At 35.1% G+C, this 15,599-nt stretch overlaps 1 protein-coding gene across 2 annotated transcripts in view; it reads left to right on the top strand.

Annotated features, from left to right (window-relative positions):
- JMY (junction mediating and regulatory protein, p53 cofactor) overlaps positions 1–15,599 on the top strand; it is a 101,868-nt gene that overhangs the window by 61,492 nt on the left and 24,777 nt on the right. For both annotated transcript variants that reach the window (XM_036020457.1, XM_028507524.2), the window contains exon 4: positions 7,888–8,057. In XM_036020457.1, coding sequence (XP_035876350.1) covers positions 7,888–8,057 — 170 coding nt within the window. The remainder of the gene's footprint in view (positions 1–7,887; positions 8,058–15,599) is intronic.

Below are 15,599 nucleotides of genomic sequence, written 5' to 3' on the forward strand. Positions count from 1 at the left end.
TTGTATGTCGGGGCGGGGGCATGACAGAACAATGGCCGCAGCCCCACTCTCCTGGGATCTTAGTCCCTTCCCTGGGATCCTGGGCTGCGCTCTCTGCCCTGGTCCACGATCGCAGCCTCACTGGGTCCGCCAGTTGCCGCTTGCGGACCCTGGGTGGCTTACTCGCTCCCAGTTGCCTTAGGCTCCCAGCTCTCCCGCACTCCGCGCGCTGTGACCCGTGCTCATCTCCATTCCTCCTACCGGTCTGGATGAACGGGTCTACTTCAACTTCTTGGCTGTCCGACTTCCATTCAAAAAATTCTCTGTCAGTTCTGGGTGTTATTCTGCCTCTAAATTGTTGTTGTTCTAATCTTGGTTGTGTGTGGAGGTACGGTGCATCCACCTATGCCTCCATCTTGCCAGAAGTCCAAAATTATTCTTGTTTACTTTTGAGAATGAGCAATTTAAATATTGATGTTCACAATAACTATATTGAAAAGTATCTAAATATCACTAATAATCCTAGCAGTTAAGGAAGATCACTATTAACAAATATATCCTTTCAGTCTTTTCTAGAGATATGTGTTTACACATACCAACTGTAAAAAATAATGGTAATGGAGTACTAGTGTAGTATAGTTCAATTCTGTCACTTAATTTACCGTGATCCCCACAGTTTAGAGGCACAGCCACCAAGACTATCCTCACTTCAGACACTACTCACTAATTTGGAGGTTGTCTTTACGTCATCTGAACCTCTAACCAACTGGCTAAAAATTTGGGGGTTTCTTTAGCCCTTTGAGATTCAGTAATTCACTACAATGACTCACAGAACTCAGGAATTAGAGTTTATAAAGGATACAAATCAGGATAAGCCAAATGAAGAGAGACATAGGGCAAGGTCTGTGAAGATTCATTTCTTTCAACTTCCGTCCATAGGTGTCCATAGAAATCAGTTAATGGTTCCTTAATATGCAGTTCAAAATCAGTGCTGTTCATTCTTTTAATAATCTCTTTACCTGGCATTAATATAGGTTAACATCCAGAATATTCTTTCAATAAGTCCACATTTTCTTAAAAATTTCATTTAAAGCCGTTTACTTCTTTATAATGCCAATGCTGAATGAACATACTTTGCTTAACTCCTCAGCCTCGTTTGGCATTGACATTAAAAAAATAAGACCAACAATTTGGTAGGTGAAAAATATGATTATGTTTTTAAAGTTTGTATTTCTTGGATTATTATTGAGTATACATCTTTTTTTGCTTTCATTACTAATTGGTATTTGTACCTTCTTTTTATTCAGTTAACATTTTTTGTGTATGTTTATGGTATTTTTTTGTATGGATCTGTAAGGGCTCCTTGTATTACATTGATTCTTTAAAATATTTGTATTATAGTTGTATATTAACTTTTCTGATATCTCTTTCAAATATCTATTAAATTTTTTTAAACTTTTTGTTAAACAAATTTTGTTTGTAAAAACTATCAACTTTTAAGAATGATTTCTTTTCAAATCTTTAAATTATGTTACTTAGTTTGTATTTTCTAAAGTAAGTTTCTGTTTTTCTCCTCATAGTTAAAGCCTAGTAAAAATCCTTTTATGTACTTGTCATATTTTAAAAGCATTTGGCAAAATACAACATTATATGTGCTAAAAACACTCAGAAAACTAAATAGAAAGGAATTTCCTTAACTTACTAAAGGGCATCTACAGAAACTCTAAAGCCAGTATCTCAGTTAATGGTGAAAGACTGAATGCTTCCCCCCCCCCCCCCGAAATATGTAAAAAGTCTGTAGAGCTACTGTAGACTACTGTAGAGCTACTGTGGTGTGGTATTGTAGAAGATCTAGACTTGTAAATTGATGAAAGAGAATAAGGAATACAGAAATAAGCTCATGATACATGATCAGTTATGCTTTGACAGAGCAAATCAGTGGGGGGAAAAATGATATTGGAACAATTGGCCATCCACATACGGAAAAGTGAACCTTGACCAAAGCCTCCTACCTTATGCAAAGATGAACTCAAAGTGGATCTAATTGTAAAACTTCCAGAAGAAAACATAAAAGAGAAGTTTTTTTAACCTAGATGTAGGCAGAGAGTTGTTAGCAATGACACCACAAATATAGACTGTAAGTGATAAAAGTGATGATAACTGAATCATAAAAGAAAAAACTGATCAAATGAATTTCATCCAAGTTAAAAACTTTTACTCTGCCAGGTACTATTAAGAGAATGATGAGACAAGAGAGTATTTAAGAGAAAATATTTGCAAATAACATATCAACAAACAACTTGTATCCATAATATATAAAATATCTTAAAATTCAGCAAACAATCCAGTGAATAGAGGAGGTAAGAAAATAAACCATCCATTAATAAATGGGGAAAGGACTTGAACAGATAGTTTACCAGAGAGTAAAGATGGCAAATAACACTCGAAAAGATGTTCAACATCATTTGTCCTTAGGGTAATGCAGATTAAAGCCACAATGAGATACCAACAACGACTATTAGATTTGCTAAAATTAAAAATACTAACAAAGCCATGGCTGGGTAGCTCAGTTGGTTAGAGCATCATCCTGATACACCAAGGTTGGGAGTTCAATCCTCAGTCAAGGCACATAAAAGAAGCAATCAATGAATGCATAAATAAGTGGGGCAACAAATCGGTGTGTCTCTCCCTTCTCCTCTCTCTCTAAAATCAGTATGAGTGGATTAAAAAACTGTGGTACATCTACACAATGAAATACTATGCAGCAGATAGAAAGAATGCCTGCCTTTTGTGACAGCGTGGATGGAACTGTAGACTATTATACTAAGTGAAATGAGCCAGTCAGAGAAACACAAATCCCATACGATTTCACTAATAGGTGGAATCTAATGAACAGACTGCACTTAACAAGGAAAATGGAGTTAGGCTCATAGATGTAGAGCAGATGACAGCTAGGTGGGGGGGAGGTGAGGGAGTGAAGGGATTGAGCAAAAAGGAAAAAGGGACTCATGGACAACAGTGTGGTGATTGCTAGGGGAGGAGGGTATAAGGAGACTAAATAGTAATGGGAAAAAATATAATAAACATTAAGTCAAAAAATAAAGAGTCCAAGAAACTAAAAAAAATAAAACAATAGGATAATTAGTTACTACTGCTCTACCTCCCTCAGCTTTTAGGCTTTCCTGGCATTCTGTAAATACTTTGATAATTACCAAATGATGTCTGCATTCTTCCTGGATGACCTATTTCAACTAAATTATATGTGTAGTAGTTAAGACCAAGTACTGAAGTTTCTATAGTTCTACTAGCTTCATTTTTGAGATGAAAATAACAACTGCAAATACTAATATATTTCTTCCTACTAATAAAGTCTATTAATTTTTTCATTAGAATCACAGATCTAGAAAGCTCACTAAAATTCTCATGTCTAGGCTCTACCCAGAGAAAATTTTTAAAAAATACTAACAATACCAAGTGCAGACCAGATACAGAGTAATGGGAACCCTTCTTGCATTGCTGGCAGGAATGCAAAACTGTACAATGTCTCTAGAAAATTATTTTGCATTGTCTTATGAAATTAAAGATATACTTACCATATGACCCAGCAATCTCATTTCTAGGTATTCACTCTAGAGCAATATGGTAATTTTCAAAAAAGAAAAAAACAATACATTATATTAATAGTAATTTCTTTGAATGTTTAAAGATGACTCCCTACTTACTATAAACTACTTTTACAAAAACTGTGCTTGGTTTAGACTGCCTTCTAGATGCACCCTTTTCTAATGTTAAAAAAAAAATCTTTGTATTGTGATTAAAGAATATATATATCTAGCCCTGGCTGGCGTAGCTCAGTGGATTGAGCGCGGGCTGGGAACCAAAGTGTCCCAGGTTTGATTCCCAACCAGGGTACATCCTTGGGTTGCAGGCCATAACCCCCAGCAACCGCACATTGATGTTTCTCTCTCTCTCTCTCTCTCCCCCTTCCCTCTCTAAAAATAAATAAAATATTTAGAAAAAAAGAATATATATATATCTATTACAGAAATTTAGAATATTAGAGGAAAAGAAACTTCACATCTGTAATCCTATCAGCCTTATTCAACCACTTTGTTTCTGTTAATTTTTTTGGCTTATTACATAATTGCCATGATTCTGTATATATTCTCATATATAGTTCATAGGTCATTGGTTATAGTTGTATGTAATTTTTGATTATTGCTCTTACTTTATAATTTGTTTCTCCAATTTTAGGCAAAACATTTTTGTATGGTGAGTGACATTCTAGGGTTCCAGTTACTTCCTCAAAGTCATTGTAGACATTTTATATCTCAGTTCTGGTGATTTTATTGTAGCAGGAAGATTTGAGCCCAAACAAGAGGAGATATTTAGTTTGCTTGATCTTTTTTTTTCTTTCCTTTTCTTTTTTCTGAGCATGTTTTCCTCTTCCCATGTAATCTCTTACAAGCATGAAGATTTCTCTGTGGCTTTATGCTTTTGAGTAATAGCCTTCCTTTATGTTTGCAATCAGAAGATAACCTTCTCGCCCTGGCTGGTGTAGCTCAGTGGATTGAGCGTGGACTGCGAACCAAAGCATCACAGGTTTGATTCCCAGTCAGGGCACATGCCTGGGTTGCAGGCCACGGCCCCCAGCAACCGCACATTGATGTTTCTTTCTTTCTTCCACCCTTCCCTCTCTAAAAATAAATAAATAAAAACTTAAAAAAATAAATAAAATGTTTAAAATTAAAAATTTTTTTAAACCTTTAAAAAAGATAACCTTCTCTTTTTAGAAGAAAAGTAAAAAGCACTATTTTTTTCCTTTCTTATGCAAAGCCAGATATAACCCAGTTTTGATATATTACTACTTAGCTTTTAAAAACATCTTAAATGGGCCTGTTTCTGACAAGTATACACATATGTTAGAACATTAAGGTTTTTTAAAAATAGATTTAACAAGGTACCTTGTAAACACCAGGACTGTGTCACCTTCAGAGATTTTTTTACAGTTAATGATCATCATAGAGTATTATTACAGAGTTGTTATCCTGATAATGTAAATGGTCATCTTAGCAAGAATTTTTTTTTTTTTTTTTTTGCCAGCAGAGGGGGAGAAAAATCTGTTTTAGAGGTATTCCAATACTGTTCTTAGGGGTATTCCAATTTATTCACAAATAACATTTCTCATTACCTTTTGTATTCCTGAGCTGGTGGGAAATAATTACAGGTGAAGTGAAGAGCAATTATACATAAGAATGCGATCCATCTAAAGGTGTTGAAACACAAAGTATTGTCTAGGTCTTGTGGTAGATAACAACCTGAGACTGAATTAAGACAGGGAGGTGCTCCCTAGACATGATTGGTCCTGAAGTGGGGAGCAAGAGAAGAGGCTCCTGACTATTTGCAAGTGTGCAGAATGTTTGACTATTTGCTATGATTATAGTTTCAGGTAAAAATAGTAGAGATAGTAGACTAGGGGCTTAAGCAAAGTGGGTAACTGTTTTCACTTTACTTACTGTAGGTGTATGACCTTGCTTTTAAGTTACCTAAACTCCTCAGATATGTATATTATGTAGAAGGTATTAGTAATGCATACCTTATCTATTCTATAGGATTGCTGGGCAGATAGAGATAATATATGAAAAAAGTACTTTGAAAATAATATAACTTCATAGAAATGTGAATGATTGTGGTGGTTGTATATGAGAAAAAAAGAAAAGAAAAGAAATAGAACAGACCATATATTTAATTAATATAGCCTTGTGAAGTGGGAGAGACATTTGAATACCTATCATCCTCATTTAACTCCCATAAAAGCCTTCTGACTAGGTCCTATATGTCCTTCCTTTTTTCACTCAAGGGAACTGAGACCAAGAACAGTTAGATTTCTTGCCAAAAGTTACATGTCAGTTATGGTTAGAATTGGGAATTTAACTCAAAGCTCTCTAACTCCAAACCTCCTGCCATTTTCTTTTCCTGCAGTGCACTACTTTATTGATTTTGTATTTGCATAAATACTGTAACACAATTTTTAAAAATGGGCAGAAATTTAAAAGGCAGAATCATTTCATATTTAACCAACATGACTAGAAATACTGAGATTGAGGTACAGAGTAAGATTATGAATTAAACATTACCTCTTATATGCTAGCATTTATTGGACTAGCAAAAAAATCCGTCTGATTTTTTTCGTAAGATGGCTCTAGTAGCACTTACTTGTCTTTAACTTCATTCAAAACAATTTTCTTGGATTGTATTATAACAGCTATATCAGCATGCTTTTTAAAAAATTCACACAAAAATTGGTGAATTTTTGTGTGGCCATTTTAATATTAAAGATTGAAGAAAATACATAACATTTTCAGCATGTTATGCTTTATTATTTCAAGAAAAGTAAAAACACAACTGAAATGCAAAAGATTTGTGCAGTGTGTGGAGAAGGTGCTTGTAACTGATCAAATGTGTCAAAAGTGGTTTGTGAAGTTTCATGCTGGACATTTCTCGCTGGATGATGCTCTGTGGTTAGGTAGCCCAGTTGAAGTTGATAGTGATAAAATCAAGGCATTAATTGAGAACAATCAACATTATACCATTGTGGAGATAGCCAGTATACTCAAAATATCCAAATTTAAAGTTATTTATGAAAAGGAAAACTGTGTCTTTTATTTTATGGAAAAAAATAAGTGGACTTTTTGGCCAACCCAGTAAAAGCCACAGAAAAACAAGGAAACTGAAATAACCGATAACTTATTGAAAAGACATTCTAAGTAAGCAAATTTCTCATCCATCATAATAGGACCTCAACAAATAATTTTAAACTGTGAATCAAAAAATAGCATTATTTCTATATGGAGGTAATACTAGAAGCAATTAAAAGTTGGTTGCATTTGCACATTGGATTAAGAGTGGGGGAGGGCCAATTGTGAGAAACTGCTATTTTTCATTATAAGGCTGTCTACAAGTTTTAATTTTTAAGTATGTACATGTATTATTGTAAAAAAAATTAAGACTTATAAAAGTCTGAGGCAAAACTTACTAAGCTATACTTTGTAAAAGATGGTAGGACATAGTAGCAGTACAAAATGTTTATCACTCACCTTAGAACATATTGGAGAAACTATTGAATGTATACTGACTGAAAGATGACATTAGGTACTAATCAGATTGTGGTTGGGCATGAGGATGGTGGGCTAATTGTGTAACAACCCAGAATGAGCCAGTACCATACTATTATCAGTCATAAGCTTCTTTAACAGGAGAACATTAGCTGTTTGATTGTCAAGAAGTATCTCTTGACCCAGGCCTCTGCTGTGGCAAACATGTTTTCCATTTCTCCCTTTGTGGGGGGTGTGTGTATGTGTGTGTGTGTGTGCAGGGGCTGGGTGGTAAGTCAGGTGTCTTCGCTGGTACTTGTACCACTTTAACTTTAACCTTCTCATAATAACTTCCATGTTAACATGTAGGATTTATTTCTTTTTACATCAGATTATTGCAATATTGTTGAAGAAGGCAAAATGATAAATTTAGCACGTGGTTTAAATAATTTGAAATAATCTTGAATATTTCAACTAACCCAGAAAAATATATAAACTTCAGAGAATAAAATTTTTTATAGAAACTTTGAAATTTAATAACACCAGACATGTAAAAGAGTATTTTTTAAAGTTTTGAAATTAATCTGACAACTCAGTTTCATTTTTATAAAGTTACTTTTGAGGATGATTACTTAAATTTTTTATTGAAGATATTAAAATGTAAGATACTGTTGAATTATATTTTAGGGCTGTCATGGTGGTAGGATTTGTATGTTTATCTCTGCATGTGTGGTCAGTGAAAGCTAAGCTTTTCGAATTCTCTAGTATCAAATTGTATATCTTAATGTCTTTTTAAAAATTTATTTATTAACAGCTGTGTATGATCGAATGCGAGCAGATCAAAAGAAATTTGGTAAAGCATCTTGGGCAGCAGCCGCTGAACGTATGGAAAAACTCCAGTATGCGGTTTCTAAGGAGACTCTGCAGATGATGAGGGCTAAAGAGATCTGTTTGGAACAGAGGAAACATGCACTAAAAGAAGAGGTAACACAAAACTCAGAAAAATATTAAATTTTTTACAAATTAAGTTTGATTTTTGTCTTTGTACAAGACTGACATATTTCTTACTTTACATGCAACTGTTTATTTTGCACTGATTCATGAAATGTTATCACTCATGACGGGGCCTGTGATTTGGGTTGCCACTGATAGAACAGTTAGAAACACATAGTATTTTCACAGCATCACAGTAGGAATGTGGGCAGCAATGCACTGTTAAAACAAAAAGGAGGTTGATGTCAGAATTTCTTTGCTATCTGTTAAAAATTTTATACTGTAACATTCAAAGCTTTCAATTATTAAGAAAGTTTCACCACCTAGAAAAATTTAGCAAAAATCCTAAGTCAGTAACATTTTGGTAGACTTGATTATACTATACTCAAACCATTACCTTTGTGGGTTTGTTCCCCAGTCAAGACATATACCTAGGTGGCAGGTTCTATGCTTGATCAGGGCACTTAATGGAGGCAACCAGTTGATGTTTCTCCCTTTTCTCTCACTCTGCCCCTCCTTTCTCTCTAAAATTAAACATATCCTTGGGTGAGGATTAAAAAAATTAAAGTGAACAATTCAGTGGTTTTTAATGTATTTAAAGAATTATGCAACTGTCACACATTCAACTGTAGAGCATTTTCATAACACCTTAGATAAATATGTGTCCATCAGTGGTCATTTCTCACTCTCCCTTCAAAACCTCCCAGGCCTAGGTAACAACTAATCTACTTCCAATATCTATAAGTTTGCTATTCTGCACATTTTACTATAAGTGGAATCATAAAATATGTGTTTTTGACTTAGCAACTTAGCATAATGTTTTCAACATTCATCCATGTTGTAGCATGCATTGGTGCTTATTTTCTTTCTTTTCCTTCCTCTTCTGCCTTCTCTTCTTTTGCCTTTTCTCCCTCTTTCTCCTCCTCCCTCCTCCTCCTGTCTCCCCTTCTTCTTCCTCTTCTTTTTTGTGACACTTTATTACCTGATTATACCACATTTTATGCATTCATCAGTTGATAAATGTTTGGGTTCGTTTTTCTTTTGGAGCTGTTATGAATAATGCTACTATGAACATTCATGTGCAGGTTTTTTATTTATCTTGGTATATATCTAGGTGTGAAACTATTTAACCTTTTGAGGAATTGGGAGTCTGTTTTCCAAAGCAGCTGTGAACCATTTACATTCCCTGTAGCATTGTAGGAGGGTTAAAATTTCTCACATCTTTCTTTACATGATCAGTAATTCTTATAATTTGTCTTTTCATTGTAGCCATTGTGGTGGGTGTGAAGTGGTATCTTGTGGTTTTAATGTGCAATCCTTGATGGCATTGATGTCGAGTATCTTTTTGTGTGCTTTTTGGCCACTTTAGATAGCTTGTTTCGGTAGACATTCAAATTTTTTGCCCATTTTTAAGTTGGGTTTTTTCTGTTAACTAATTTGAAAGAGTTCTTTGTATATTCTAGATATAAGTCTTTTATCAAATAATATATAGTTTATAAATATTTGCTCCCACTCTGTAGATTGACTATATTGGTTTTTAAAACATTGCTTGCATATTTGTGAAAGTAGTATATTTTTGTCTGTAGAGAAGAACAAAATATTATCTCTGCTTTTATTAATATAGCTTCATGAAACTTGTGGGGCTTAGGAGGACTACCAAGATAGTTCTCATTGACATTTTTAAAAGTGCATATATTTATCTCTTTTTTAAAAAATGGTTTATGAGCTACTCTATAATGTATCACTGCTGTGATCTAGAAAGAAATCTTTTTGTGAATGAATTTTAAATTGTAGTTTTATTTTCCCTTACAATTTCTTATTTGGTACTGTTATGAAAGGTAAAATTGGAGCTTGTCTTGCCCTGGAACTTCTTTACCTTTCATATGCAGAATCTCTTTACAAGGATTTCAGCCTCATCTCATGTTCCTCTGAGGCATTTCTATTGCATTCTCCTTTTCTAGTTAGTTTTTCTCTTTATGTTATGAGCTGTCTCAAATTTTCTTAAATTTCAGAACTTTTAAGACTTAAAATCCTAGCACTGTATTGCCTGTGAAGCAGCTTTATTACTCTAACCAGGCTGATAATGAGTTGTACTAACAACATAGAGTGCCTGAAAGAGCTGCTGAGGGTAAGAGTTCTGACCACTGGCTTACTGCAGGAACATTGTTCTGACTGGAATTGGCCGGGCTGGTAGAGGAAGGGTGAGGCTGGAATGGGCTGAGAATCTGGGGTGATGATTATCTGTGGGTTCATTTTCCTTGAGGCCATCCTGTTACCTTAATAGTCTGTTTTTTTGATGTTCTGTATTGTGTTTGAATTCTTCAAAGGTTTTGGTAAAACTGTCAGTCATTCTTGCCAGGTTTATACTTGTTGTGTGTATATAATATATGCATTGTGCCTTTTATATGTATTTGTGATGATGCACTCTACCAGGTTTATTAGCATTAATACAAGGTGACCACATTACTCATGAGAAAGAGAACAAATGTCAGTTATTATGCCCATCCCAAACAAATTTGCCAGCGAAGGCTTTATAATACATTATTACCCTATGACTTAAGTTAATGGGGAGACTTTTCTTTTAAAAATGTCATTATGTTGTGTTCCCCTAGGTTATTTTAAAAACAAAAAACTTCCTGTGACAAAACACTTTAAAAATTAAAAACAAATTAAATTGAAAATATTGAGTAATATTTGTCATGAGTATAATGCTAAACTTGAAACAAAATTTCTAAACTAATGCTGAAGTATTAAATGTCACCTAGGCAAGCAAAATTCTGTTTAACTTTTAAAATTTTCTTTAACTAAATGAACTAGTACTTAAGAATAAGTACAATTCCTTTTAATCTGTGTTCTTTTTAACCGTTACTGAGTCTTTATTGTAGTAATTCTTACCTTTTTTTAGGTCACAGACTACTTGCCCCTTTAATAGTTTTAAAGCTGGGAACACTGTAGTCAGAGAAATGCGCCTTTGCACAGCTTTGCACAAATTTAGTAGGTTCCCAGATCATCTATCTGTACCTGAGCCTCTGACCAGATTGTCTGCTGGTATTCAGACTTTCCCATCAAAAACTCGAGAAAATTCCAATGTCTTTTTGGCCTGATACTTTTGAAAGGGTGAGTTTAATTAGTTGTGATTACCTTATTCCATTCGTTTAGTTGTATACTCCACATTAACCCAGATTTAAAAACAATAGCACAATCTAACTATCCAAATACATCTTTACTTTCAGATCTTTATTGTTTACAGATCTTAAAAGACATATTTTAAACCACTGGATAAGACTAAATTACATATAATCACACAGGGTTAGGATTGTGAAATAAGGGATTCTCTTTATAGCTATTGATTGAAATAAGAATGACTAAAATTAAGGTGCCATCATGAAACAAATCATAGAAAATAGTTATGTCTCAATTAACTTGTGGACTGTTATCTTCTATTAATGATGTTCTCTGGTTAATAGGGAATTAACCAGAAAACCCTCTGGATTCCAATGCTTCTGGTTGAAAGTTCTAAAAATGTATCAGTGTGCTGACTTGTCTTGACAGAGGATTTTAACCAATCCCATTCATTTTTTTAAAACTATGATTCTGAAGTCATCTCTGTGAACATACATAAACGTCTGGAATACTGAGCTGAATACACACACACACACACACACACACACACGCACGCGCGAACATGCGCACACCAATCCTGAGGCTAGTTCCTTCTATTTCATTATTTTGTTTTTCTCCTAAAAGCATGTGGCTAAATTATTATTAATTAAGGTTATAGCCTTCTGGATCCGTTTATGTAAATCATCTAGTATTTATTGAGCATTTACAGTATACTGTAGTGGGCATGAGCTTATGATGTAGAGACAGCTATTCTGCAGGACTTCCTTCAGTGATGGAAATGAAATGTTCTATATCTACACTTTTCAATAAGGTTAGCTACTAGCCACATATGTATTGAGACTTACATGACAGAGGAGCAGAATTGTGACTTATGTGTCATAGGAACAGAGTTTTTCATTTTATTTCATTTAATTAGGCATATGTGGCTTGGGGCTGCTATATTGGACCGAGTTATAGATTTTCACTTAAGTGAATTACTTAACCTCTCTGTAAAATATAAATAACATATGCTTTCTAGGGACTTACGAGTTAATGTGTATAAATCATTTAGCAAAGTACCTGGCATAAAGTAAGAACTCAAAAATAAATATTAGATATTATCATTCTATCTGTATATCAAGTATTCTGATGTATGTATCAAGTATCAAGGAAAGGAATAAAAGGTGGGGAAAATGTAATCCCATGCTTAAAATGTTTATTTGCATTTCATATTGGCCTTTCTGAAAAGAACATAGGTTGTGAAACTGGGGTGCTTGTTGAGGCAAAGAGGCTGACTTTGTGTTTTTAACTTATTTATCAGTAAGCAGAGTGAGTGTGTTTCATATCTGCACATTAGAAATTTCAAAGCCTCTAAGTACAAAAAGCTAAGTTTCACTCTAAGAACTATAATATTACTTAAGTATAAAATTCTATTTTAGCTATCTAAGCCACATTTTTATAGTGGTTAGAAATAAAATAAACAAAAGTTTTAAATGTTTCAGGTCTTGTCCTTAGTGCTTTATATATATTATCTCATTTAATTTTCAGACATAACCCTTTATGCTGTAAGCCCATAAGCTATTATCTGAAACCCCTAAAGCCACATATGTTTCAGAATTCTCAGTTTTCCATATTTTCAAAAGCCAATTTAGTGCATATAACTACCAGACAAGTGTTAGGATTCCAGTGATGAAACATACAGATATTTACATTAAATGGAATAGAGACTCATATCAGTTCAAATCATCTTCTCAAATGGATTGTGAGATCAGTTTAGACATCAAAGAAATTGTGGATATTTTCCATTTTTAAAGATTTCTGAAATGTCAAATTTTAGGTAGTTCTGTCAGCTTGTATGCATTGTCAATATTTGTGCAGCTATTATTGGTGGAACCCCAGGTTTGTCTGGTTCTAAGTCTCGTGTTCTTCCCATCTTTTCCATATAAAAGGGCTAGTCTTTTTGTGTGTGGGGGGGGGATAACAGGCTATTTTTATTTTATTTACACTGTCCTTCAGTTTCTAAATTATCTACAAATTTTCTCTATATATGTATATAAATGTAAAGGCATAAAGACCTTTTTTTTAAAATTTGTTGTTCAGTTACTGTTGTCCCACCATTTTCCCCATTGCTCACCCTCCCCTTCCCACTCTCATACTCAGTCCTCCCCTTGCTCATGCCCATGAGTCCTCTATTCGTGTTCCTTTGCTTGCCCCTTCCCTTTCTTTCCCCTGTTATCCCTATCCCCCTTCTCTGGTCACAGCTAGTTTGTTCTTTATTTCCAAGTCTGTGGTTCTAGTTTGCTCATTTTTGGTTTTTTGGCTAGGTTCCACTTACAGGTGAGACCATGTGGTATTTGTCCCTCACCACCTGCCTTATTTCACTTAGCATAATGCTCTCCAGTTCCATCCATGCTGTCACAAAGGGCAGGAGTTCCTTCTTTCTTTCTGTAAAAAACCTAGTCTTGATTGAGTGTTTGCCAAGCTTGCCTTTAATGTTATTTTCTCTTATGCTGTGCATGGTTTTATTAACTAATCTGAACCCTTGCATCGTTTCTTATTTGCTGCCATGTTCTCTAACTCACACAGTGGTGGGTATTCAGTGAGTATTTGTTGGCTACTTTGTTGGCTCAACCCACAAATATTCTGAAAGTCCTGTTTTTCACAGACCCTTGCATGTCAAGGGGTTTTCTAGCACAGTGGGGTGAAAGACAAGACAGGGGCATAAAAATTTAGTATATACAAATTGCTTTCTGTTTATTTTTATGGTATAGTACAGCCAGTAAAATAAGTACATGTGAAAACTATATCTTTATTGTGAATGGGGAAAGGAACAATCATCTGTGGGGTCAGTAGTGTATGATGCACTTATGGGGATATAAGATGTCAACTAGTATTTCATGTACTTCCGTTTCTTGCTAGATTTACTCCAAAAACATTTTTCTTTGTTTCCTTTTTCATATTTACTGGAACGATGCTCCCCACTTTTGTCTAGTGGAAAGACTACCCTTGTAGGGATTGGGAGAATGGGACTAGTTTCAACATTGGTGGTACTACCTGGTACTACTTACATTAGAAAGTCACAGTTTGCTTTGGGGTCTTGATATCCTAGTATCAAAAGATTAGGAGGGTGAAAATTGAGCTGAGTAAAATTTCAAGGTAGCAGTTTTCATTGGCAGTGATTTTATTTTATTTTATTTTATTTTATTTTTATTTTTAAAAATTTTTCGCACTTAGCCTACTTCTTAGGCTTCCTTCTTGTCTGGGGAAGCACTGCCCCCAGGTCTAACAAAGATACCTCATCTATGGCACCTGCCCTCTCTGCCCAGCTCCATTGTCCGGAATTGGTGCTTCTTCTACTTTGGCTTCCCTTTCCCTTAGTTCTGTGGCTGTCAGCTGAGTTAGGCACCAGGGAAAAAGCAGTCTGGAAATTTCAGATGTTATAGGGAAGAGATTTGGAGCAATGTAACCTTTGCTCCATTGCTCCCTACCTCTTCTACCTTCTATGCCTTTTACTGAAGATACCACCTCCGTGCTGAAGTTTAGATAAACCTCAGAGCACTGTTTTGCCCTCCCAGATTTCCCTGACTTGTCTTTAATGCTGTTCTCCTTAGCTTATCCCATGAAAGTCCTTTCCACAACCCCTTAACCTTTCCTGAGGCCCACCACTGCCCTATTGTTTGTTCTCTCAGAGGTTGGTATTTAACAGATTTCCTTGTCTGCATTTCTGTCTCTGATGAGGTTTTGTCTCCTTTTAAATCCTGACATGGCAAATACACCTCTGAACTCTCTTGTTCTGAATGGAACTAACTCAACCAGAAAATCGGGGGTGAGGTCACTTTTGTTAGAGAATACCCCCTTCCTTTTCTTAGTTTGCTATTTGATATTCTCTGTATTGTGGTATCACTATGCATCTCCAGTGTTTCTAAGGTACGTTGACCCTGTGCAAGAATCAAAGTATCGTTCTTGCAGTTGAGGCATTTGACAATGGAAAGGTATGCCAACAGGGAGGGGACTTTGAACTTCCCTCCCTAGTCAAAGGATTGGGTAGAAGAGTGGTAGGGGAAGCCTTAGCGTAGTGTCAGAACATGGCAGATGATGGTCACTTCCAGCTGACAAGAACTGGAGGTAGTAAAGATGGAACTAACAAGCCTGGGCTGGACCTGAATAAGTATCACTGGAGAACTGATCATAGATGAAGGCTTTTAGACTGATTCATACCAAGGCTTTACTGACTATAATTCCCACTTAGAGAATAAAGCCTTCTAACATTATGTATTTTACCTATTTTCATTCTTTGCTCATAGAGGGTATGGGTACAAATAACAGAGGAAGATGCATCCTGGGGCTTTGGTCTCCAAACATGTTCGAGAGCCCCAAGATAGTATATAAAGATACATTTGTAATTAAAAGTGAGACTAGCCCTCGCTGGTA

The sequence above is a fragment of the Phyllostomus discolor genome, chromosome 3 (assembly GCF_004126475.2).
Source record: "Phyllostomus discolor isolate MPI-MPIP mPhyDis1 chromosome 3, mPhyDis1.pri.v3, whole genome shotgun sequence".
In the NCBI taxonomy this organism is placed as follows: Eukaryota; Metazoa; Chordata; class Mammalia; order Chiroptera; family Phyllostomidae; genus Phyllostomus; species Phyllostomus discolor.